The sequence below is a fragment of the Leuresthes tenuis genome, unplaced genomic scaffold (genome assembly GCF_036924035.1).
Source record: "Leuresthes tenuis unplaced genomic scaffold, fLeuTen1.0.hap1 SCAF_11, whole genome shotgun sequence".
In the NCBI taxonomy this organism is placed as follows: Eukaryota; Metazoa; Chordata; class Actinopteri; order Atheriniformes; family Atherinopsidae; genus Leuresthes; species Leuresthes tenuis.
Window position 1 is genome coordinate 9,661,369 of NW_027325365.1, and position 25,887 is coordinate 9,687,255.

General features: G+C 40.4%; 1 protein-coding gene across 9 annotated transcripts in view; it reads left to right on the top strand.

Annotated features, from left to right (window-relative positions):
* The window catches only part of atp8a1 (ATPase phospholipid transporting 8A1), a 90,713-nt gene that overhangs the window by 56,986 nt on the left and 7,840 nt on the right, over nt 1-25,887 (top strand). For all 9 annotated transcript variants that reach the window (XM_072395355.1, XM_072395357.1, XM_072395361.1 and 6 more), the window contains 10 exons: nt 1,726-1,898; nt 3,632-3,815; nt 5,861-5,971; nt 11,765-11,839; nt 13,118-13,240; nt 16,986-17,064; nt 18,148-18,209; nt 18,469-18,525; nt 18,877-18,984; nt 25,729-25,817. In XM_072395355.1, the coding sequence (XP_072251456.1) occupies nt 1,726-1,898; nt 3,632-3,815; nt 5,861-5,971; nt 11,765-11,839; nt 13,118-13,240; nt 16,986-17,064; nt 18,148-18,209; nt 18,469-18,525; nt 18,877-18,984; nt 25,729-25,817 (1,061 nt within the window). The remainder of the gene's footprint in view (nt 1-1,725; nt 1,899-3,631; nt 3,816-5,860; nt 5,972-11,764; nt 11,840-13,117; nt 13,241-16,985; nt 17,065-18,147; nt 18,210-18,468; nt 18,526-18,876; nt 18,985-25,728; nt 25,818-25,887) is intronic.

Genomic DNA, 25,887 nt, shown 5'->3' on the forward strand with positions numbered 1-25,887 from the left:
AATCCTTTCGTCAGTCATATTTAGAGCTTCTCATCATCGCTCATCATCGTGGTCTTATAAACTTTAAAACTAACTGGATCCATCCACAGAAATCATCAGTGTTACCTTCTCACAGCCCGTGTCTGAGTGTAATTGATCTGAAAATCAAAATAAACATGTTGAATATCAAGAGCAGCTGCTCTGCAGCAGTTTAGGATTGGCAGTAAGAGTTGACAGATGTCTATTTTACACCAGTTTAAATGAGTGATGAATTTATCTAACATCACATTTCTTCCTGTATTTTCACACACAGACATTTTTAATTTTTTTGGCGGTTTACCAAAACATATTCAAGCTATAGTAATGTAATATAATGCAAGATGGCCTTAGGTGCAGACTCTGATCTTTAATTTTTTTGTGAATTAACATCCAACTAGACAGACAGGTTTGGGAATGACAGCTCTTTGATATGTAGGCAGGTCATTATCCAATTATGCTGTAAAACAAAGACTTAAAAAGAGAAAATACAGAGGGGTTTGCCACAAGGTATAAGCCTCCTGAAAAGAGAAATCAAATTTGTTTAAAACATTTTTAAAAGCCAGATCAGTTCTGGAACGAGATTGTTTGGGCAGATGAAACCAGGGTCAAGAATTGCTGAAAGTGACAGCTATAGCATGATCAGTAAAACATGAAGAGGCCGTATGATGGCATAGGCATGCATGGCTCACTGTTGGTTTTGTGATATAAAAGACACAACTCAATTCTGGAGTATATAAAGGTATACTGCCAGCTTTGATTTGGCCAATTGCAGCAAAGATGATTGAGCAGCGCTTCAGTTTTCAGATGGAAAGTGACCTTAAACAATCTGTAAAAGCAGCTCTAGGTAAAGATGAAGAGTATTCTGCAATGGGCTGATCAATCCCCTGCCCTCACACGGACTGAGCTGCATTTCCCTGTCTGAAGACGAAACTAAAAGCAGAAACACACATTAACAAACGACTGAATACAGCCGCAGGAGAAAGCTGGCAAACCATCTACCACACAGGAGGCAACCCATTCTTTGGTGTCTACTGGATGTAAACTGCATTTTATTACATTTGATTCCCTGAAGAGAGGGTTTATCATACGAAAGAGATGTACTTGTGAAATGAAAACCATCAAAAGTGCTTTTTAATCCAGTTTTCATGATATAACTTTAAGTTGTTTTGGAACGATCATTTGGTTGCATTTTAAGAGTCTATTATCTCTGAACGCTAGTGGGAAGTTCAGCAAAATATATTGACATAGGCGGTTAAGCTGTAGCGATCTCTCACGTCATGACTTTGACGCCGCACAGAAAGGGTGTATTTTGTTTTTCTTCCTGCCACAGATTGTAATTTTGATAACATAAAAGCATATTAATGAAAGTAAGTATGTTCTCTCACTGTGTTCTGATTTTTAGTTTCATTTAACTTTGCAAACAAAACTAATCTTTTTATGGATGTGTGCACATCATTGTTTTAGCCAATATATGGATGGAAATGGATGATATTTTTGTTAAAAACACTATTTTATTTATTTTGTTAATATTTTGTTAATTAATCATAATCAGGTTCCGCATAAGGCTGTTGAAGGGCTGTCCACCTCGACAAAATACATGTTTATCTAACAACAGTTCACAGTTCCTCCTTCAACTCTTAACACTAAGCCTTAAAATTTGAGGAGCTGCTTGTAGCTCGTGTTTGTGAAATGTTTTTCATCATACAGGCAACGAGGGAAACGCTCAGCCACCACTGTGGAATGCTGGGAGATGCCCTCTACAAGGAAAATGACTTCTCTCTCATTATTGATGGGAAGACTCTCAAATATGCTCTTACATTTGGAGTGCGCCAGTACTTCCTGGACCTCGCCCTGTCCTGTAAAGCTGTCATATGCTGCAGGTAAGATTTAACCCTGAAACAGTGAAATAAACCTGTACACTGCAAATACCCATCAATTTTTGGCTGCAAGACAGGAAATAGTAGGGTCCTAGAAATTCCCTTTAAAGTCATTGGAATGTTTGCCATTTTTCCCAAAAGAAATAATTGAGAGAGAATTGAGAACTCTGCGGTTGAACTGCAAAGTATTACCTCTCTGCCACAAAGCTCAGACAGTATTTTTATGGCAGCTGTTTAAAAAGTACGACAATAATAAATTAAAATGGCAACTTTACGCATTCCAAAGGTACTCTGGTGACCTGCGCAAAGCCACATAAATAGTAGGAAGCACTTAAGTACTCAAGCAACCATGACGAGGTCTGGGGCCAGAAGTCAGCACCATGTTTTTAGAACAACTGCCTACCTTTACATGCTGCACTATTACTTCGTACATAACGTCAAATTTGTATTTATTTTTTCCCCCACTTGTACCTGCTTCTGCCTTGAGCACACTCTGTGGGCTCTAAGGTACACCAGGGGATGAATAAGGCCTCTTAAACCTCAGAGAACATAAACATTAACAGTTTAACAGCTAAAGACAGGCATGCAGTATGCAGCATTATCTCCAGAGACTTACACTGACTTTGGTGCAGAGAGAGGACGCTCCCATGTTTGAGGCTTTGAGACATAAAGTTTGAAGTCATGTAAGTGAGTTATAGCATGTGTTGCAGCCATAATGTAATGTTTGTCCTTTGGTTATGAAGTAAGTTTTAAAAGTGGCTTCTAGAAATTAGTACTATTTGTTGTAGTAGATAGTAGTCGTTTTCACTGCCACCTTTACTACTACTACTACTACTTTTTTTTTTTGTTACACGAATCAACTGAAAATGAGATAAGTAAAACCAAGAAAATAATTCACGTGAAACACATGTAAATCATCGGTTGAAGGAAGATGTGCATACATTACAACCTGCCAGATGCATCATTATGGAGATCTGAATTCAACAAAAGGTCTTTTCTTGTCAATATTATATCTACTTTTACTCTGTGACTTTGAATCCAGTCAGTAACGTGCAAACTTCCAGTGGGAGGAGTGATTGCTTTCTATTGGACAGAGATATGCTTTCTCCCATACATGTCGTGTCAGCAGCTGGCTCACCTCACACTGAGGAGCTGGACTGCAAAGGTGCAACACTCATGCAGACGTTTCCTCCCCCACATCCTCACATTCCTCAAACATTTTCATCTCATCCAACCTGCAGCAGCCGACCCTTAAACAGACTTTCCACCGTTGAGCCTCAAATATGATCTGACTCCATGTCCAGTCAGAAGCTGTCACCTGCAGAGACTGCAGGTTAATTGCAGCGCAGTCTCTGCAAGTGGGCTCTTTCCAACCAGGGAATCTATTTTTTTTGCATGGCTCTTGTTATGAAAATGTGGCTGACGAAAGCCACTAATGTTTAGCTTTAGGGTGTTTACACATTTCAGGATAACTGTAATGTGTAAACACCCTAAGGGAGAAAAGTGTCCCTTGGTGTATTTAATTGAAACAGTGATTATTTTTTTGTTTGGTTGGGTCTTTTATAATATGTTTCAATAGTCAATAGATTTCCCCCCACTGCAACACAGTGGAGACTCATATTAGAATGTTTTGTAAAAGTCACTACTCACAACACTGGTTTCTAAGATTAATGTCTTGAAATCTAAAATGAATTTTACTGGTGTGTGATATCCGCTTTGTTTCTGCTCTCTTTTAGAGTGTCTCCTCTTCAGAAGTCCGAAGTGGTTGAGATGGTAAAGAAACAGGTAAAAGTGATCACGCTGGCCATTGGTGACGGTGCTAACGACGTAGGAATGATCCAGACAGCTCATGTCGGTGTGGGAATCTCAGGCAACGAGGGTCTGCAGGCAGCAAACTCCTCTGACTACTCTATAGCCCAGGTGAGCACAAAGGCAGGGTCTCACAGTAAGAGTAAGTGGTGACATCATCAATAATTATTAAATTAAATAACTGTAAACAGCTTTGCTTAACTTTGACTGCCTGATGCCATCCCATATATAGTTGAAGAGGGTCACAGAGAAAAAAAAAAGCGAAATAATTGGACAAAGTTTTCAAAACTTTGAGACTTAAACATTGTTAAATCAACTCTGAACAACAGAGAATGAACCCAGGTGACTTAACAACACTTTTGCAGGGTCAAAATGGTGAGCTTTTACTGCAGGGCACAGCAGAGCATTAAACTAATTGTCATTCCTTTCACTGTCCTTTCAAGTGCATTATGTGTAAGTGATAGCTTGTTACATTGTTCTGAGTAACAAAGGATCATAAGTCTGAAAGAGCTTTAGCTTATCCAGAGAAGTAGTGTAACACCTGTAAAACAGGCATCTCGTGACATCCAACTCCCAACACAACTGTACAGAGACAGATTCTGGCAAAATCCTACTTAAAAACATGCTCACATCCTGGTGACCAGTTTGTCTGAAACTCTGCATCGATACGTGATACCTGGTGGCCACAAAAGCCGTGGAGTGTCATGACTCCGTTATACAGCACAGCGTGCAGTGCATCATGTTTCTGTTACAGCCAAAAGGCTTTAGAGTCTGGGAAACCAACAGTACGCTTTGTGCCTCAGTATGCAATTACTATTCATGAGACTTGGATGTGTCTGAAGTGCCCCCCTCAGTCCACAAGACATATAAAACATGCAGGTCCTTCAAAACCAGATGGCCTCTTATACAGTAATCTATTTAGGTTGTGTCCCTGCATCAAATTAAATTACACCTCCAGAGTTCCAGTGGTACTTATCATATCTTGCTGTTGTGGTACATTAACTGTAATTTGCTGACTGCAACCTGAAATCAATCCTTGGAAATTGCGTAACTTGTTTTTCCTATTCCTTTACATTAATTCTGATAATGTTCAGGAGTGTCAGATGAGCTCCTCGATGCTGTAGATTATAAGGTAGCTAGTTTCTAAGATTCATATTTGATAGCTCGGTTATCCGTCTAACTGAGAGTAGAGTTAAGAGGCTTCAGGTGGAGGTACTTCAGTGGTTTCTTTAGCTTAGCTGATGATCAATGTGTCCGGGGGGGTGTCACACAAACTGGGGCCCATCGCTGTGCTTTCGTTTCAGCATGAAGTTTTGTGCTGATGCTGAAAGATGAGCAGACCCTAAAATAAACCATCTTTAGCTACTCTCAAAATTTTAAGCTAAATTCTTCTCCTCCCACCCATCTCTAGAGTTTCATAGACTATGCTCGGTGTCCAGATTGTAACCAGATTCGTTCACATCCAAACCATATTTTTAAGGTGGTTTCAAGTTTTTAAATAAATCATGTTCCAAGATATCCATCTCCCAGTGGATGCTCTTGCCATTTAAACCAGATTTCAAAGTATCTTTCATGTCACTCACAATAAAACATGATTGATGATGTTAGATCCAGAGCACCAACAGTACTGAACCCTGCAGTTACTAGCAAACGACTGTGGCAAACACCGTACTCCTACTTAACTGATTGAACTTATCCTTTGATAGTCAGTAAGAAGATGTGATGAAACACATTCCTTGAAGTTCTGCTACAGTGTTATCTCACTGATCAGCCAGAAATTGCACTGAATTTCAAAGTCCAACACCGGCCCTGAATAATAGCATAATTATAAAGCCATTTAACTATTACACTCAGCCCTTGTAGACCAGTACCCTCAAACGAACCCCTCTAATTGCAGCAACTCGAAGCTTGGCCCTACAGTCTGTGATTGAACATTTCTGGAATGTGTTACTGAGAGTTTTGGACATGTACCTAATCAGTTCTTTAGTTCTCTGCGGGAAAATGACAGAATACTTACTTTAATCTTGAAGTTTCTTTAAATACGTCAGTGTCCAAGCACTGATCTCAGACTATGAGGAATCATTAGATAGTCTACTGTAGTTAGACCACTGCTCTTCATTTGTCATATTTTTGCCCTCCATTAATTTCCAACACAGTTCAAATACTTGAAGAATCTACTGCTCGTCCATGGAGCCTGGAACTACAACCGTGTAGCCAAGTGCATCCTGTACTGCTTCTACAAGAACATTGTTCTCTACATCATTGAGGTAAGTCTCACACTGTAACTTTGACACTAAACAAGTGTGTGCGTTTAGTGCTTTTACAGCTTTAGTTTAGTGCGTTTACAGCTTTTGTATAGTTAACAGTTAAGAAAGTTCTCTCATCTTCTTGCATCCGTCAGTTCCTCTGAATGATTTTGAGCTACTATCAGATGATGATGCTTCTAACAATATGCATTGTTACCATCCTGTAATGTGTTGACAGCTGTTTCTGCCAGATACTGTACATAACTAACTTTGGGCATGTTAAATAATGCTGTGCAGGATGGCAAGTTGGTAATGACAACAGTATTGTTGTAACGTTTTCTCTGCATATAAATGTGATAGTAGTTATTTGTTATCATCTCCTGTTTTTTCCTTTTCAGTTGATTCATCTTTGTGTTTAGTGCGGTTGAAGCTCAAGTGTCAGTTCCCAAATGTTTCTGTATATCACATTTGCACATATTTTTGCAAAGTTTAATTCTTTCAGATTTCACTTGAGAAGCAAAAGTAGATGTATTAAAGGTTTGCCCTGCAAACGACTTGTGTTCAACTCAGTCACAACCCCGTTGTCAGTGGATGATGGTTTGGTGGTTGTACACATGTTTTTCTCCATCGTCAGTCAGTTAGTGTGGTGGGTTTGATGGCATTTGACAGATAACAGACCCAGTGCAGAATTCAGCTTCAGAGCTAAAACCGACAGTGAGCAGACACATTGAGTGCTTCCTATCAGCAGCAGCTTTATCACTGGCAGTCCTCAGATGTTTTCATCAATAGGATGAAAGTAGCAACTTTGTCTCCGTACCACCGTAGAAGTTCAAACTCAGACACTTTGCATTAACTACAGGTTTAACCTTGGCCTTTTATAGGTGTGACGGTGGTCCATCTCTCACAGAGTCTTAACCTTTTGGCTTTCCCTGGGAATCATCTCGATAACAAATATTGATTCTCAGTGCAAGGAACTGCTTCTCTTTAACAGAAGTTTGCACTTTTTTAATATCTTGGACTCCCACATATTTGTTTAGGATTATAGTTTGCTTTTCCTCTGACAGATATGTTGCTTTAGCTAAATGATTGTGATTGGTTTAAACAGCACTCTCTCTCCGTGAATTTCCAGAGTTAGAAAACCTGGCTTGACCGAGTTGATAACCCAGGTCATGACACCATTTAGAGTAATCTCGAATGGGAAGGTTAGTGGAGCCAGATAACAAATAGATACCCGGAGTGTTTTGAACTTGCTTGAATATACCGCCTCAGAAGTCTTTATGAACGCGCTGTGCTGTACTGTTCTGTATGCAGTCTACTTACCCTGCACAGTTAGACTCATAGTGTCACAAGAACGAAATCTGCTCTTAATTACAGGTTCAGAGTCGGTAAGATTTTCATGTGCTGCCGAGGGACAGTGGATAGTTAATGGTTGGGGAATTCTTTGGCTTATTCCGTTTCTTTGATTCACCACATCAATTCACCAATGAATTAAACATGAATACAGACAGAACAAAAGAATATCATTATTTACAATTTGCCACCATATTTGCTCATGAAAAGTGGATAGTTGAAACATAATCTGTAACTGAAATATAAACACTTTAAAATTCTCTTTTGGTAATCCTCTTTCTGTGGCACAACCTCTGATGCCCATTTTTATCCTCATTCTGGTTTATGTGCCATGCCAAATCAGTCGGCTACCTTCGGCATTCCAGTGTGTCTGCTTCTGGCTCATCAGGTCCTGAAGTGAAAGAGGGCTAAAACTTAAGTTATAAATTCATTACATCTGTTCTGTTATACTGCCCTTTTCCAGGTAAGGTTAAACAGCAGTTACGCACACAAATCCACAGCAAAATTCAATTTTTAGCTAATTAGATTATCTGATCGCAAAACCATTACATTTGAAATTTCATCTTTTCCTGAATATTAAATTACTTTTGTTTGTCCCTGTTTTTAACCGTATGTAAACTGTACAGCGTTTCACTCACACTTTCAGGGTGTTTTCAGTGTTTTCATTGTTTCACTCACAGAGGAGGCATACCTTCAAAAACGTACAGATATACATTCAGCAACCCTGTTTCTTCATCTTGTTTTTGCTCTTTGCTCTTGATGTGAAATTTAAAGCTACATGTGTACTGTTAGAGCTCATAATCAAATCAAATCCTGCTGTTTTTTGTTTATTCGACCGCAGTTGCTCTGTGAAACTTACCAGGCCCCTTGTCAAAGGTATTTTTTCCAGCAACTGGAACATAACATCTATAGTTCTGTCTGCAGGGTGAACTTCTTTCCAGCACACCTTTTGTTGCTCTCTGAAAACACGAGTCCCCTCCCCCTGTGCTACACCCCTTCAGGGGACTGTAGTAGATAATGGGACATTTCTTCACAGTTTGGCTGCTTCGGTATTTCAAATGTCCCCATTATGTAAGGTCCTGACGTGTAACACACCAGCGCTCCTAGGGTATGAGTAAAAGCTGCTTTTGCAGCACTAATAGGTTTACTTTTCAGCTCTCGTGTTTTTCTTCTTGACTTTCAGGCTACCTTGCAAAGAGAGAATCAGGGCTGTTAACAGGACTTTCACCTTTTTGTTTGCAGCATCATTGTTCTGTACAGTCTGGGATACAGTTTGAATGCCAGAGTTGGGAGACTCTGCGTTTAGGCCTTTTTTTCCATCTTCCTTTCTTTCCACTTGGTCTTTGGTTCCATCTTAGAGATTTGGGGATTCTGGGGCTATTTTTAAAGATCTAATGGCACCATTCCACTGCATGGTACACTGCCACTCGACTTGTCTTTTTTTTTAAATGTTTTTCCTTTGTAGGCTTCGTAACTAATACTATCTGATGCTTATTTTGGCCCTTCCTCAGTTGAGACTTCATGCAAAATGAGCTTTTACGATCATAACTTAAAACACAACAATGTTGATTGGTCAGTGGTAATCGTCACCTCTGGGCATAAACACATCAACAAATGTTCTTGTTTTGAAGTTGTTTGAAAGTGCAGCTGGCAGTTTAAAACATATGTCACAGACATCTTATTTTTGTGTATGGTTTGCATGTTGTGTTCATGACTAATGAATACATGAATGTGTTTACTAACTGCGCGCTTGGATCGATCTTTGTTTCTTTGCTGACCAGAGCTAAGGTCCTTAGTGCTCAGTCTTTATCATCTCTCCCAAAAGATATTCAAACCCTTCTAAACTAAAAGCCTGCTACAAACTCATTCAATGCAATAACTACTCAATACTCCTCACTTATAAGTCACTTTGGATAAAAGCATGTGCTAAGTCAATGTAATTTAATAAACATACACACACAGCAAAGCTGTGTGACTCATCTGTGTCCCCACAGCTTCACACAAGCTTCACATGTACTGATAAACAGCTGATCCCGCTCACAGTGTGGCGAGACTGTATGTAATAGAAAACGATGCATGGAAGAGCCACACCGAGTCAACCCTGACTGTACTCTACCGTAACATTTAATGAAAAAATCCCATGAATGTGAGCATAAATTCCTTTGAAGCTCTTGGACCAGTTAAGGATTTTTTGTCATGATAATTGAAACTGTGTGGAACTGTCAATCATTCACTGAAGAGACAGGCTTAAAGTTTCTTTTGGCTAATAGTTGCTGGCATTTCTTCTCCTAATCAGTTTTACAACAATTCAAGTTTAGTCACGCTTAAGACATGACATTAAATCTTGACTGAAAAGGGAAACTGATAATGTACATATGTTTTTAAACAATATGGTCCAATATTTTGATGGCTTGATTCATAAAGTTCACTTTGTTAAATTTCAAAACTGACGAAAGAAAAACAAGGGAAGAGATTGAATTTAGATTAATTAAGGCAAAGGAACCTTTGTAAAAGAAGCCATAGCAACTTGGCTCAAATGGACGATCCAGCTGGCCACTCATGTTTGATTGACACATTGTTGGGGTGCTACAGAGGGGGGGGGGCAACTGACAAGTGGCATTTATGAGGCAATTACATGAAAGAGCATTCAGGGGAGCTCAGTGAAGTCGGAGCCTGCTCTGAGTAGCAGAGCAATGCTTGCCGACCAGTTGCACTGAATTAATCCACCAAGCCTGGTATTGTGAGACAGCCTCTGTTTGTAGCTCCACATATTTCCAGCAAATTTATCAGCTCACTCATTGTCTTCCTCTCTATTCTTCAGTTGCTTTATGCATGAATTCCATCAACGGTTCTCTTGAGCTAACCTTAAGAGTATCAAGACTCACATTGTTGGGGACAAATGTTATATACCTCCCACCCCTCCAGCACTTAGCCACTTATACGCAAAGCTGTAGAGCAACCTTGGAATCAATGATTTTTCATTATCTGATGAATATTCAAGTCTTCTTATTCGCTGGCCCCTTCCCAATCCTCCTTTTTTCAGCTCCCGCTTCCCTCATCACTGTTTTCATGATGTGCAGTGGGGGAGAGAGGCCAGCCACACCCCTCCACTGAGTGGCACTCAATGAGGAGAAGAAAAAGGGAAGAAAAATCCTGCCTGGTACTTCCCCTAATGAGCAAATCAATGCATCTGTCCCTCAAGAGATGGGGAGATTGAAAAAGAGAGAGAAGCTATTGGGACTCTAAGGACTAGGCCAAAACACTCACACAGAAGCAGTTACCACACTCTATGAATGGGAGCCTTTTTTAACTTAGCACAACAATATATAAGCCCAGAGGCTCTCATTGAGCAGAGCTGTAATTAATTCAGCAGTTTGACCTGCCCACTAGCCTCTCCTTACCATTGCTCGGGCCAAGCTGATGGTTGAACCTGCCTGATGACTTGGGTTTCATCCACATATAACTCCTAGCAACAGCATCTGAATGCATTTCTAATCAAGCCAAGATCCAAAACACCGAAAACTGTTGTGGCATTGTGAATAGATGTGTTTGCATCCAGAGCTATACGGTTCAGTTTAGAAACCAACCATCTCATGTAAAAGTAATGGAATGATAGTGGAGTGCGCCTGATGGAGTAGTGTGTGGGACCAGTGATTGGTGGGCGAGACAGAGTGGAGCGCGGAGGGGCCGGGTCTGGGCTCACTTATATAAAAACAGGCTTCTTCTGCTGCCCCCCACCATTAGTTTTTATGCATACACTCACCCAATTTAATGGGAAAGACTAGTGGGCAGACTGTTATTGGTCGTGTAGACATTGGCAGCAGCGGGTGGGGCCATCAAACAGGCTTTGTCCCAATCTGAGAATTTGTAGCAGTTCATGCCTTCATAATGATGTGAAATCAAGCGAGGAAATTCTTGATAGGCCATGGCCAAAACACAGCTCCCCTTATGTTCTCTTGACAGTTTTGGCTTGAGCAAAAGCCTGTCGTGGATCACAAAGCGATTCATTCATTTGGAATGTATATCAGCAGGAGCTGTCCTCTCTATTATCTCTACATATTATGTGAATGATAGAACTTGCTATCTCCTAAGTTCTATGTTGTTATAAGATAGGAAATAATGTAGTGTGATGGAAAAAGGGATTGTTCATCTTGACGTGAGCGTGTCTCATATCTGATAATGGTTACCACTCATCCTCACTATCTCGAATGGAAAATATATATTAATAGGTCTTAGTTTTCAGAAGTCCAGTGTTTCATCATCTTGGTTTGGGGAAAGCTTTACAATCAAAGTCACAGATTGGAATAACAACATTAAGAGATGGAGTTGAGTCTGGAACGATGGAACATATTTATCATAAAAGTTTTCCACTAAAAATGATAAACTCTTTAAAGTTAGCTGCGTTATAAATCTTGGCCTTTATTTTACCGTTCTGAGTCTTTATGTGAATTTTGTCTCCTTCAGATCTGGTTTGCCTTCGTCAATGGCTTCTCCGGTCAGATTCTGTTTGAACGCTGGTGCATCGGCTTGTACAATGTGGTAAGTGTTGCTAAAAATTGCTCTCTAAAGAGCCCAATTCCATCTCCTGTCTCATCCCATCTGTGATTCAAAACTATTTTTCTGAGTTATCCCTAAACTGATCCCTTTACTGCACGAATATGGCATTTACATCCTGAAAATGTTCTCCTTTATTTATGGCCTGTTGTCAGGTCCTTGGTCCCTCTGTGGCCGAAACTATGTGCTGAATGTGAAAGAACAACAACTTACCGTAGAGTGTAGTTGGTAAGAGCAGCTACATTTAAATGATAAAAAAGAATAGGATGACTGGAGAGGCAAGTGAGTGGGCTGCTGATGTTGGGAGTCCCACAGGGCACTATAATAGGACCATTCCTAATGAACTCATATTTCAAATCTGTCATGACCGAAGTAGGACAAAAAATATGCATCTGTAGTTTATGACTATTTAAAATTGTATATTAAGACAAATTCTATTCACAAAGTTAAAGTGAATGAGAGTGTTGAGTGAATTTTCCCTACACCCCTGCTGTGTCTCAAATGGAAGCAATTTATAGGGGACACAAACTGCTTAATGTCCACATGCCTGCCCCTTTTATCAGTTTCATTAACAACTACCACCCCTAATAATCTGTGTGTGCTGTGCTAAGGGGTGGGAATAGAGTTCAGTTTTTAGTTTTTTACTTTTTCCAAAACTGGAGAAATTCCCAGTCTGGCTCAGTGGGAGTCAGTTGGAGGCAATGAGCTGAATCCACCCCTCAATAGAGATCTTCCTGGGCCTGGCGTTGCATAAGAAAGGAGTCCAGTGGAGCATGTCCTGTGGCCTGCTGGTCCTGCAGACTGAGGCCTGTAGACTCCCACTCCAGATGGTCCTGCAGGGATCTCACACCAACTGACCCACTGATCCCCTGAGCAACACAATACCATCACTCCTCTCTCAGCAGCTGCTGTATAGAACATTGCAACACCACTAAGAAATTACGCCAGACTTAAATACCTGCTTCCTAGTCCAGAACATTGCAGATGTTCACTGGAGATAGGTTTTACATATGAACAGGCTTAAAGCACGACAAATCAAAATAATAGAACCCCAATGGGTTTAAGGTCAGTGGTCTTTAATAACCAAACTTAAGAATAGAGCAAGTGGAGAACAACACACGGGGGTTGTCGGAGCATTTAAGACAAGCATCTGCCAATAATCTTGAACAGTTAGTTTATGTCCAGTGTCTCGTGTGTGTTGGTGTCACCGACTGTCAATGAAATCTCAAATTTGATGTTTGTCTTTGTGTGTTTTTCATTTAGATTTTCACTGCTCTTCCACCTCTCACTCTGGGAATATTTGAACGCTCCTGTAGGAAAGAGAATATGCTGAAATACCCAGAACTCTACAAAACCTCCCAGAATGCAATGGGTTTTAATACCAAGGTAATGCATGCATATTTTCTGGTTTTATTTTTACAAGACCAGATTCAAACAGAACATTTCTGGTACATTTATTTTGCTATGTTGATGGCTTTCCTTTTTTCTCCCATGTTTCCCTTTGTTTTGTTTTTCTGCTACAATAACACGACTTAATGAAAGTAAATGATCAAGTCTCTGCAAATACTTTGTGATGTTGCAGCAGAGTATTTGGGAAATTTTATACAACTGATCTAGTTTAAGTGAGACAAAACACCTGCATCTGGTGCTTCATATTTTTACTGGCTAAAGGTGGGGAATTAATTTCTAAACGTTGAATATAAAGGCCAAAATTTTCAGTTCTTAAAACCAAAAAGTATCATGTCAGTGACGGGGGATGGTCTCGTGTCACGGATTTATCTCCTGTCTCACTGAACTGGCGGTTGTAGTTAGTCGGTCTCCACTCATAGCCCGGTTTAGCCTGGCTTGACCTATTCTGTCTGGTTGTGGGGGCCGTCCGTTAGCTTTCACCCACTGGTAATAAAGTTGTCTCCTCCTTTCTCCATGCTGAGACTCCTGGACCCTCTTCACAGGCGTCGTGACCTGGTTAGCTCCACATGGAGGTGGATTAAAGGCAGATTGGCCATGGTGGTCAGGGGCAGCGAAGGTCAGATGGATTTGAGGATGCAGCAGAAAGAGCGTGCTGTCATTGTGTGACAGCATTTGCTGCAGAAAATTCTACAATTTGTTTAAGTAAGGGAGTTCTTTGTTCTGATTGGAAGGCTATCCGATCACATTTAACCCAGACAGGACCAGACTGCATCGATCAAGTGATGTTGGCTTCATCAATGACTGCTTGATTTTAACACTGAAGTATAAGTAAAGTCAAATCTAAAAATCAATCAAAAAATATTAATTTTAGCCATTTCTCAACTTAGAAGTTAAATGCATTTCTTCACGGTATAACACTAGAAAGTTAACATCACTAGATTGTGGGAAAGGGGTTTCATGTCCTTATTGTTTGACTTTTTGTAAAAAAAAAATATATATATATATATAGAAAAATGTTATTGGCTTGATTTTATTCATCAATTTTAAACTAAATATATTTCAACAAGAGCTGATAATTAAAATAAAGGCAATAAAAACATTCTGAAATTGTAATATTATATTTGATTATTCACCAAACAGTAGATCAATAGGGAAGTGGAAATATAGACGCCCACGAAACGAATCAGAAAACAAGATTCACAAGAGTAATTTGTTTCTGTTAATAATTAAAGTTAATTAATCAGTTAATTAATAAAGCTGTAGATTAGAGATATGTAATAACACAGCTGAAATGATGTATACAAAATACTCTAGGGCAGATTTTCCCTTCATTAACTTTTCTGAAGACGTTTTTCATGCCAAAGACGGATCACAAAAATATTCATCTGATAGTTAGAAGCAAATGAACCTCAATTTTGTTTGGGCCACATTTTCCAAGACCCATAAATGATGACTCGGGGCAGGTCAGCAAGTTGTTTTTGCTGGCTTGTCCACTCTTTTCCCGAGATGTTTTCCCTGCAGCTGGCCCGAGGCGAGGCGAGAAAATCCAGCAGGAATTTGGCCCCTCGAAGCCTGTCTTTCTGCACGCCTGGCTCTTTTGTACACAACAGATACTGTCTTTGTGAATTAAAGCTGTTTTTGTTGAGGTGCTAGCAGGGAAAAGCTCAGAGTGTCGGGGACTCGAGGCAGAGGGTGGGCTTCATCTTTGTGGCTCATTCACTTTTAATTACATATTCAGGACTCTTGAGTCATCCTTTTAAACAACCCCCTTCTGTGGCCTCAGCAGTTTAACAGAAACCATCACCTGTTATATGCCACCTTTCCTTCCCTTAAGCTCTTTTTCCTTTTCCTACCTCACGAGTTCATACAGAAACGTGAGGGAGAGAGCAGCTCTGGACATATTGGCTCTAGATTAATTGCAACTTTCATATGGTTAGCTTTTTTTGGCAATTAGGCCTTTCACAAGGGGCCAAATCTTCACAGACGACAGACCACATATTCATTCAGCGTGGATCCTTTTGAACTTGCAAGGGAAAGATACTCAGGTTGAGTGAGGGGGGGGAGGAAGGATCCCACTGTGACAAATGATTATGAACATTTATTGATTTAATTTGCATTCATTATTGTAGAGAGGAAGGTGGGGCACGTTTGCCCCCTGTGGTGTTTGGGATGGGATTGTTGAGGTGGAGGCTGACAGAGCCGAGCTTATCAGCGGGAGGCTAATTGGCATAAAGTTTGTAACATTAGTGATAATTTAATACACATTTGAGCATAGAGATAGAAGAGTGGGGCCTTGCTTTTAGCCACCCGTTGCTCTGTGTATTGGGTTTTGTGTACACAGTGAGATAGTGGGGTAATCCTGGGTGGGGGTGGCTGTTATAGGTCTTTGTTTGGTTGGAAAGGTGATGAGGTTGTGCCACAGAGGTCAAGGTATATTTAAAAGGCTCACAATCAAGATTAGCATGAGACTTTTTCCCTCACTGTACAATGTTCTTTTCTGCCTTACTCTGCTCTTTTTCCCTGGTCTTTCACACCCTTAACTGGCAGAATATTTGGAATATTCCGACAATGTAAAGAAATGTTAGCATTTTATAAAATAACTCAAACCTCCAGAAATCCCATTGAACTCTCAGTTCTCTAATTTGTCTTGGACAAGTCATGTTAAATGAATCTCTGACAGATTTTGTAAAGAATTTTTTTGACCAAGTCAAGCCTCTGCCTTGTCTTCTGCCTTTGATTAGAAATAAGCCAGAAATTAAAATGTGCTTCTTTTTTTTTTTTCTACCCCGGTTTTATTTTACCCGCTCCACCCTCAGCCATTTGCTCCCTGGGCTTGACAAATTTTCACCTCTCAGAATTAACACCACTGTCTGGGTCAGCACAGGAGAGGAAAAAGAGGGCATGAATGCAAAGATTTCATGGCTGTTTCATGCTACATTGCCCATTTGTGTTTTGTTTGGCTCTGGCAGAGCAAAATCTAAATTTGGTGGTTTTGGAGTGGGAGTATTGATTTAAACGACTCATCCAAAGTCTGCAGGCTTGCATAGGCGTATGCAGACTGTGTTCCACACCACGATTTTCCAGCTCCTTAATAATTACCAGGAAAACAGTAAAATCTCTGTTGGTCTGTGCGCGTGTTTCTTGAATTATTTTTGCTCGTTTAAACTCTCCTGTAATTTATTACCACACCAGTTTAAATTCTCTCATGAAAGTGTTGAAATCTAATGAAATGTGAAGAGATGGAACCCTCAAAATGACAACAAATATCTTCATCCCAGTCAATGTTCTTACAGTCCAGTTTGAGTATATATAAAGGAGAAGTGTACCGATATTTGCTTCTTTTTTTTCAATTTATCCAATTAACAGAGAGTGATATTGAGAAACGCGTTTAAACCTTAATGTTAATATTAATATTGTCCACTTGCCTTTCACTCCTCATCGTCACACACTTGGCAACCTCTCTCTCCCCCATAACACTCACAGAGGATATACAACATGTCTGTCAGCGGGGTGGCCATTCAGCAAGGAGGCCCTGACAAAACCGCCACTTAGTCCAGCGCTGGGCTGGCACAAAGGGCCCAGGTCAGAGGTCACCTGGAAAGCTTGAGCTCCCCAGACCTTTTTCTCATGCTTCTTTTTTCTCTCTCTCCGTCTTTCCCTCTCACTCAACTCCCCCACCCGCTCCTCCTCTCCCTCCATCCCTCTTGTCTCTTTTTTGCAGGTCTTCTGGGCCCATTGTCTGAATGGCCTCTTCCACTCCGTCATCCTCTTCTGGTTCCCCCTTAAAGCCTTCCAGCATGGTTAGTGGCTCCCAGAGACTGGATAAAAAGGAGGACAGTCAAACACACATAGTTTGTCTTAATTAGTTCTCTCCTCGACTGTCCAGTCATGAATTGCAAACATGTGTGTTTCTCCAGTCTGAGCGACTTGCAGTAACAGGCATATGTTCATGTTTGCACCGAGTGCTGCTGAAAGCTTTTGTATGCAGTTACTGGCACGTGATTTTTCATAAACCGTACCTTCCAGGTGGTTGTTCAGTACTCAGAGTATTTTACATCCAAACAGACAGCTGTCAGTCTGTATTGTGTGTGCAAATAAGTTCACTTGTGTTTCACAAGAACGTGAAATGTGCATTCTGTTTGCACTTTAAGATGTTTTTGTGTGTGCAAAAGTGAAAAAAGAGATTTTTAAGCTGGTAAATCTTGGCTGGCCAGAGCTGAGGACCACACAAGATTGGGCCTGCTTTCCAAACAAAGGCGCCAAACCCCTTCACTCTGACTGACGGGCTGTCAGCAAAGCCTCAGCGCACACAAGACATGTGACCAGCCGGAAGTAAAGGGAAAGGGAGCCTCTCTTCCTTTGTCTGCTGGCAGTCACACACTGTTGATATTTTAGCCAACGCGGCAGTCAAAACCCAATATGGTGTTTTTAAGGAATCTGCCTGTGTGACTCATTTAATTTCAGTCTTATTAAGAAAAGCACAGGCTTTTGCCTTAATGGCCAAATAAAAACACTGTTTTGTTACAAAACTATCTGTTTAAAATCTGGTAATTCTGTTTCAGTAATAAATTAGTCTGAAAGTTTTAATATTTGACTATTATGACTGCACAATTCTGTGTTTCAGCCTTACAGAAGGACTCTCATACAAGCCCTGTTTCCACGTAGTTCCAAAATACAGAAATAATGTTACAGCTTCACTCACAGCTTCACAGCAGCATTTTATTTTGCTTTTCACTTTAAGTTCTCTGTTGTTTTTGCATTTTACAAAAACGTTAACACTGCAGTGTACTTAACCGATACCCAGTATGTGCTGTGTGAAGCTCAGAGAGCTGCAAAAATACTGCGTGGTCCTTCCAAAGCTCTGTTGTTGATTCCCTTCACAGATGCAGTGTTTGGCAACGGAAGGACTCCAGACTATCTCCTCTTGGGCAACATGGTTTACACCGTAAGTGCATCAATCTCTTTGACTCTGCAGAGTTCAGTTGTGTGAGCCAAATTCTGTTCAGCGTTGGCAAATAAACATCATATGTACATCCTTTCATTCTGCGTTTTCATTTCATGATGACGATCAAGATTTATTTTTGTATAGTGCTTTTCAAAGTAAAGTCAGAGAACATATAGATCGCAAAGTATGTATGATCAAAACGAAGGAGAAAAAGTTTAAAATATCCATGTTTCAATGACGACATGGTTTGTACCTCCAGTTTGTGGTCATCACGGTTTGTCTTAAAGCTGGCCTCGAGACCTCATCCTGGACCATGGTAAGTCAAAGTCTTGCTAACGTTCTTCCTTCTCTTTTCTGTTCCTCCGTTTTATACTACCAATGATACTTGTGACATATTTTAAATCCTCTACTTGACTCTAAATGTCTTTATGGTCTGTTCTCGATGGACTTGTAACTGTAAAGCCAATAAAATGTATGGAAACTCCAAGTTTCAGAAGACACCTGACAAACTTTTAAGCTCAAATTATAAAAACTGTAACATACAAGAAGGTAACATTTATAGATATGTTGGACTCAGTTAGGATTTCAGTTGATTAACTGTAGTAGTTTTCAATTCCACATTAAATTCAAGGCTTGAATATGTTATGTCTTTGATGTTCTCTATCAGTTCAGTCACATCGCCATCTGGGGAAGCATCGGCCTGTGGGTGGTGTTTTTCATTATCTACTCCTCCCTGTGGCCCCTCATCCCTCTGGCACCCGACATGTCAGGCGAGGTAAACGCACACACATGCTTGCATGCAGTTTACACATGCATGGACACACACTTTCCCTCATAGCTATATTTTTCTTCAGCCCTCCTGATGGATTCTACTATCTATAGAATCCCCCCCCCCCATATAGTCCCTTTTTCTTCAGAGAGACGCTGATGGGAAAATTCAGAGTAAAACTTGACGCAGGTCTTTGCAAGTATAGCTGGAAGAGTGCAAACTCTCAGACCTCTGGCTTGTGTTGCATAATGACTTAATTGGGATAATTAACCCAGTGTTTGTGTTACATTTCCCTCCCTTGGCTCTGAGTATCCACAGGTGACTCTGAAACACTGAAGCAGTCTAGAAGCTAAACAAAGACAAATGAGGGGGGGCTGATGTCTTAAAAATCTACCCAAAAATCACCATCATGAGAAACGTTCAAAACGCCCTTTGCAGTTAATTTAATTTTGTAAAGATAAAAAAAAGTTTTCCTTTTTAAGTAATTTACTTATGAATCTAGCTAATGTCTCTTTGAGTCACCACAGGTGCTCAATGACAGACTAATAAACATGTGACACTTCCCCAGTTCCCATTCTGGAGGCTGAACTGAGGCGTCTTTTCATTAGAGAACAAGAACACAGTTGGGGGTTTTCTAAGAAAAAGGCTGACATCACACAGCCTGCAGCAGAGGAAAAGGACCTCTTACAGTAAATATTATCTTTGCAAATTGGTTACTTTATGGCTCAGCGTTACTGTCTCTTAAAGATGAGAACATCACTTTAAAGGAGAGAACAAGCTTTTGTTTTGTTTGTCACAGTGACAGAAAAATCAGAGCCGTAGCGGTAAGGATTCATGAAACATTTAAAGTGTAGCACAGTTCATTACTTAGCAGTTCGATTTCTTTGTGGGAGTTCAGCAGCTTGGACCATCAATCATATTGCACTGTGAAAATCCCTGAACAGCCTCGTCAATAAAAAGATCTTAAACCGGGACATTATGCATGGATAGGTGACTAATAGAGTATTACAGATTAATACAGGATCTTTTAATAGATCTAAATGAGGAAGATCTGTTTAACACACAGCCAAAACACATTACATAACGTAAGTTACATTTTTGGTACAAGTGGGGGAAATGGCTTCCTGGCATTGTCACAAAAAAAGAAACAACCTACTTCTTAAATTGTTGTTAAATTCAGCAGTTTTTGCTTGTAGTTTCACGTTATCATAGAGGTATGAGAATGGTATCAATTTTCTCATCAACAGTAATCACTGCCAGAAAGTGGGCTAGTGAGGCCTCAATTTTCAGCCAAATATTGTCTATTTCTGGACAGTTGTGCTTCATGGATGGTTCTGATTTGTGGAGGGAAATATTTTGTGGCATGTTTTTATTTTTTGGGGTTTGGACAGAAGATAGAAGTCTTTACATTACAGCTACATTAAAATCATCTTGATCATCTTGTCTTTAACAGTAGTTTTGGCATCCTATAAGTCCATGTGGGCTTGAAATAATAAATAACTGCACATGAACAGAATTGCTGCCTGTTTTGCTTTTACCCAGCCTCACACACATGCACGCATTAGTAAAAGGTATGCTAGCTTCATCCTATCCCCTCTCAGGGAAGCCTGATGCTTTCATCCTTGCCCCGCAGCACTTGACTGAGGACAGTAATGGTGTCCTGTGGGTAGATGGTAACTCTATGCCCAGCCTTAACTCAGAGACCACGTATATCATCAAACAGCGACCCATCCCTCTGAAATCTGAGAGGGCATCAGAGACACGATCCTAACTTCCAAGACCTGGTAGCCTCAGAGTAGCAGGATTATCGTCAACCCTGATGCAGTCCTTCATATTTCACCACGGCCTCTTCAATGTTTACTTGAATCTCGTTAAAAAAAAAAAAAAAAGAAGAAGAAAATTGGGTCTCTGTCCTTCAAACTATTTTCTTTTACTCTTGGCTCTTTCCTTTCTCTGTTAAACCCTACCCACCCCTGCCAGTTGAAACTGCCTAAGGGCCAACTCCATAACAGACACCAGAACTCCTTCTCCTCCTGTGTTTGCTCTCACTCACTACCCAGCACACTGCACTTAACAAGAGACGTAAGCGGTGCTCAGTTTCACGTGAACGCATTCATCAGTGTCGGCCTAAATATTCTTCGGAAACGACTGAACAGACAGGTGCTGGATCCATCCTCCAAACACACTGAAGCAGCAAATATGCTTCTCACAGCTACTCCTGCCACTGGCTTGACCCCCAAACCATGCATCGCCTCCCATTTTCACCTGACAAAAGTCCGACATAAATATCAAAGAAGGTGTCAGATTATTCTGTTCAACCAGTGTAATCTGCTCAGTAAGCGGCTTAGCTACACCTCGGGAGATATTTCACATATGCTCTGGCGCACTGATCTGCGGTCTTCTGACTTGCCTCTGCTATCACTGCAGCTGTTACCAGAGCAGTTTATCCCTCTACCCTCACACACCTTTGCTATATTTCAGTCTCTGCTACAAGCTGCAGCGTCACACCTCTCACTTTGTCAGACTCAAGTACCTGTCGTCAGCTCATTGATTTTAAAGGCGGGTTGTGCACATCAGATTTTTCCACAACGATAAGAAACATTTTCTCAGAAAGGAATCGCTTTACCAAGAAATTTGTTGACGGGAAGCTTGCCAGGAATACTCCCAGAGCTATTTATACCAGTCGGTGAAGTATTAATGGGATTAACAGCAGGGAATGAAGGTAGTTTCCAAAGGAAGCAGATCAACTTTGTTATTTATCTTTATTACCAGTGTTTTTGATCAATTAGTTTAGCTATAGGGTCAGGTTTATTTAATTTAACTTAAGATGAGCTATTATTGAGTTTTCCATTTGACATTAAAAATGTTCTGACAAAGCAGGGATGCTCACCGTATCAACCCTTCATTCTCCTCCTGTCCTCTTCCTCCTCAAGTTATTTTCTCCCACATCAGTTTGCTGTGATAGCACAAATTGTCACATATTTTTATAGAAAGAAGCTATCAAAAATGAAGAAGTATTTTCAAAAATCAGTCCTCACAATAAAGTAATATCTATCTTGTGTAAATGTATTTTTGATGCCATTTTGGAGGAAAATGGTAACACTCAATTTATGTGAGTGAAACGATCCAGTTTATCTTTTCTAACACGTTTATCTGGTGTGCTTTAAAAATCAGTGTTCCGTTCTGGCTTTACTGATTCAGCATATCTCTTCACAAATGATAGTGTCAGTGCTTTTGCACGCTTTGCTTGATTGCTGTTCATTATTTTAAAGTACACCACTGTATTTTTGATGGGTTTTGTGCATTTTCTTCCACCAGGCACACAGTGGAATCCATTCGTCATCATAGTTAGAAAACCGACTTATAGGGTTGAAACTTGTGTGGGACGGGTTATCCATCATGGTTGCCGTTTCATATTCTGTTAAAGCAGTTTATGGTTGTTTGCAACATGCCTGAAAGGACATTTGACATTTGAGATGTAGCTGCCAAAATCCCCCCCCCAAAAAAGCAAAGACGTTGCCAGTGATCAAAGCAGCTGTCTGTCATATAGAGGTCCCAAACACAGATGGAATATTTTTTACTGTGCATGCTGAGCTATTTCTCACAGAAAGTTTCAGTCAAGCAAACAGAAAAGGAAAGATGACACATTTGATTGATTGTGAGATCCGTTCGCAAAGATTGTTCATGGATTAGCAGCACGGTTTATTTGTTTGTTCCTCAGAGTGCTGTAAGCTGAGAAATCTAATTTCACTGTCTACAGACTGAAAATGCTATTGTTGACCCCTGTTCATCAGTGGTTGACTTCAGTGGTATTTTCAAATTCCTTCAGTTCTCCTTCAAGACTCATTGTGCGTATGGTTTTAGGGGTTTTGTTTTGTTTTGATAATGATTGATAAACACCACATCACAAGGTCAGTGTAATAATGAATTAATTTATGAGGAGTCTGAGTGAAGAGAGCAGTTTTAATCTCCTACACACACACACTATAAATCACTTGTGCGTAGTCAGTTGGGCGACTACTGGTCGAGTTCGAAGTGTTTCTGAAGATTTTTCTTTTCCTGTTTCTCTGATCTTGCTGTCTTCTTACAGGCAGCAAAGAGGACATGATGTGGAAAAAGTGTCCAGCTGAGAAAGTTATTTTGTCTATTAGATTGGCCTCAGTCTCAGTCCTCTGATTGTTGTATACCGTGCTACGTTTCTTAGCTTTGTCTCCATAATAAGCTCTACATTGTATTTGTGCATGACACTCTGTTGCAGATCAGAACTCCATTGGAGTGTCAGTGCCATTCAAAGTGTCAGATGAGGCAGTTTTAGAAATGAGCATAGGTACTCTGGCTGTTTAATATATATAATATATGATATAATATATTTAATATATGAAGTGCATTATAGAGTTAGCATTTCCTTGACTTGTTTGCTGAATCTAAGGATAATTTTGCTTCAAAGTAGAGTGAGGATCAAAGTACCGAAAAGCCAGAGCTCACACCAGCCAGGAACCAATAAGAAATAAAGGTGGTCGTTTTTACTTTTCAGAATGTTGTTTTTAAGTCATCACCTGAGTTAGACCTCATAGAATTCAGAGCATTTTTATGAGTTACACATTACGCTTAAACATTAGGCTGTTTGATTGCACGCTCCTCTAACCTCTCCACCACCAGGCTTTCACCAAATGCTCCCTTCAACCTCTAACAGACATCTTGCAGTAGTGATTATTGGCATTTTTTGTGTATCCACGTGTGTGTGATTGCGCCTGCCCAGGGAGTCATGGTCTGTCAAAACACACCCCTCCACGCCAGCGGACACTACTGTCTGTCCAGCCAGACAAGTTTATTAGTTTGTCCTAAAAATACAGCCCCACTCCCTGGACCTCTCTAACCCCGTCCAGCTCCCATGGGCCCCCTGGTATGAGGCACGCTCGCATCCACCAACACTGCTGGCCCCTGCTCGATGTCATGGAGTCTGTCCAGATGCCTGGAGACAAACATTTGTTGTTTGCAACTGCTCAGATTTGTTTGGATTTTGAAATAGTGACATCAAAAATGATAAATGCAGTTTATTTAGGTTTGTTCTTTCTTTGTAACGGTCTGAGAGTTTCTGTACTTTGCAGGTTATTTGATCAAACTTGACTAGCAAACATATTCAAACATTTGATGAAAGGCCTGCATACACATCTTTTGCAGCTCAGAGTTATTTATGGAGAGAAATAAATAGACTGAAGTTGTGAAAGACCAACATAATTTATTTTTCATGCTATTTGACTTTACTTGCCAAGTACACATCCTTGGTTTATTTTCAAAAGATTTTCAAGACAGTTTAAACGCCCTCATTAAAATGTATGATACGCTTGATGCAAAGGAAAATAATTATGACTCATGGTCCTCAAAAAAAAAAAAGTAAATGCCTCAACCGGGGCTGCGTAATTTTGAAATTGACATGAAAATATCCCGTGCTTTGACGTAATTTTCCATCATCTCACACATTTTCAGCCTCTGCATGACACAAAAAAAGCTGTATTCATTTGTTTTCCCATTCTAAACTATAGGGAAAAGCCAGTTTGGATTTCCTGTCATTTGGGCTCCCCTCTCCCTCAGTGTTTTGTCAGACATCAAAGTCAATTAGCAGGTAATGGGAAACAGATTAAGTAATTACGGCAAACCCGGACACTTTGATGGGTTTTGACGCTGATCCGTGTGCGTGTGCATCCTGAGGGCCATGCTGTGTCACATTTCAGGAAAGATGCTGTCAAGGGGCCTCAGCATTTTAAACAAGTGGCACATTACAATGCAAAAGGCACGAGTTGTACACTTTGACATGGAATGACAGATAGTTTTAGTATGTTGGGCTAAAGCAAACATCCTCCACCGTGGCGATTCCACGACCTCCCTGCCACTTTAGACACTGAAATACAGCCTCATTAGTCATGAGGTAAACATTTTTTACTTACAGTTTTAAAATAACACATTACTACATGATGTGAAAGAGTTATGTGACGGGGAATAGCGCTCTGGGGTGGGTAATTCACACAGTTGTTTGACATTTAATGCTGATAATTAATGGGGAAAATGATTAGCAGATGAATCTGTAATGAAAATAAATGCAAGGTGTGGCTCTAAAATTACCCATGAAATCAGAATTTTGGCGAAAGTTATAAACTGTTCTCACAACCGTAGCCTGCTTTTGATAACCCGTTTAAAACCACAGACAGAGACGTCTGCACATCTTGGAGTTTTCAGAAGTCTGAGCTCATCTTAAGTGTGTGAAGGTGTCTGATTACAACTCTTCATAGATAGGCTTACATTAAGTGAAGGCTGTATTAAACCCACCATTAAAGGCTCCATAGGCGACGGCACCGTGTCTCTTGTGCTGTATTAACAGGAGCTCTCAACACAGCACATAGTTGAGATGTTTTTGTATGAATGAGATACCACTGTCTAAGTAGATCACAGGTACTCCCTCTGCCCTGGAAGGCACAGAGGTGGAGAGGATCCAAACAAAAACATGGTATCGTTTAGTCACGGAGGATTAACTCACCTTGAGCAGGTTACTGGAACTCATCGTCTCCATTTCAACAGTGTAACTGTTTGTTTTGGGCTGCTTTTGTCATGTATGTGGCACTGCAGAGGATGTTGTTTTCTATCAAGTGTTTCTCCTCTCAAAGAACTCTTCTTTCTTACCTGATCAGAAACAGAGCATGATGTCACGTGACCTGAGTTTAAATGTGTATGTATGTGTGTGTTTTTGTTGGACAGGCGGAAATGATGTTCAGTTCAGGGGTCTTCTGGATGGGCCTGGTCTTCATCCCGGTCACCTCGCTGATCTTTGATGTGGCCTACAAAGTGTGAGTTTTCTCTGTGTCTCCTCACTCCTCAACACACCAACACACATCCGATACAGGAAATTCCTCTTGA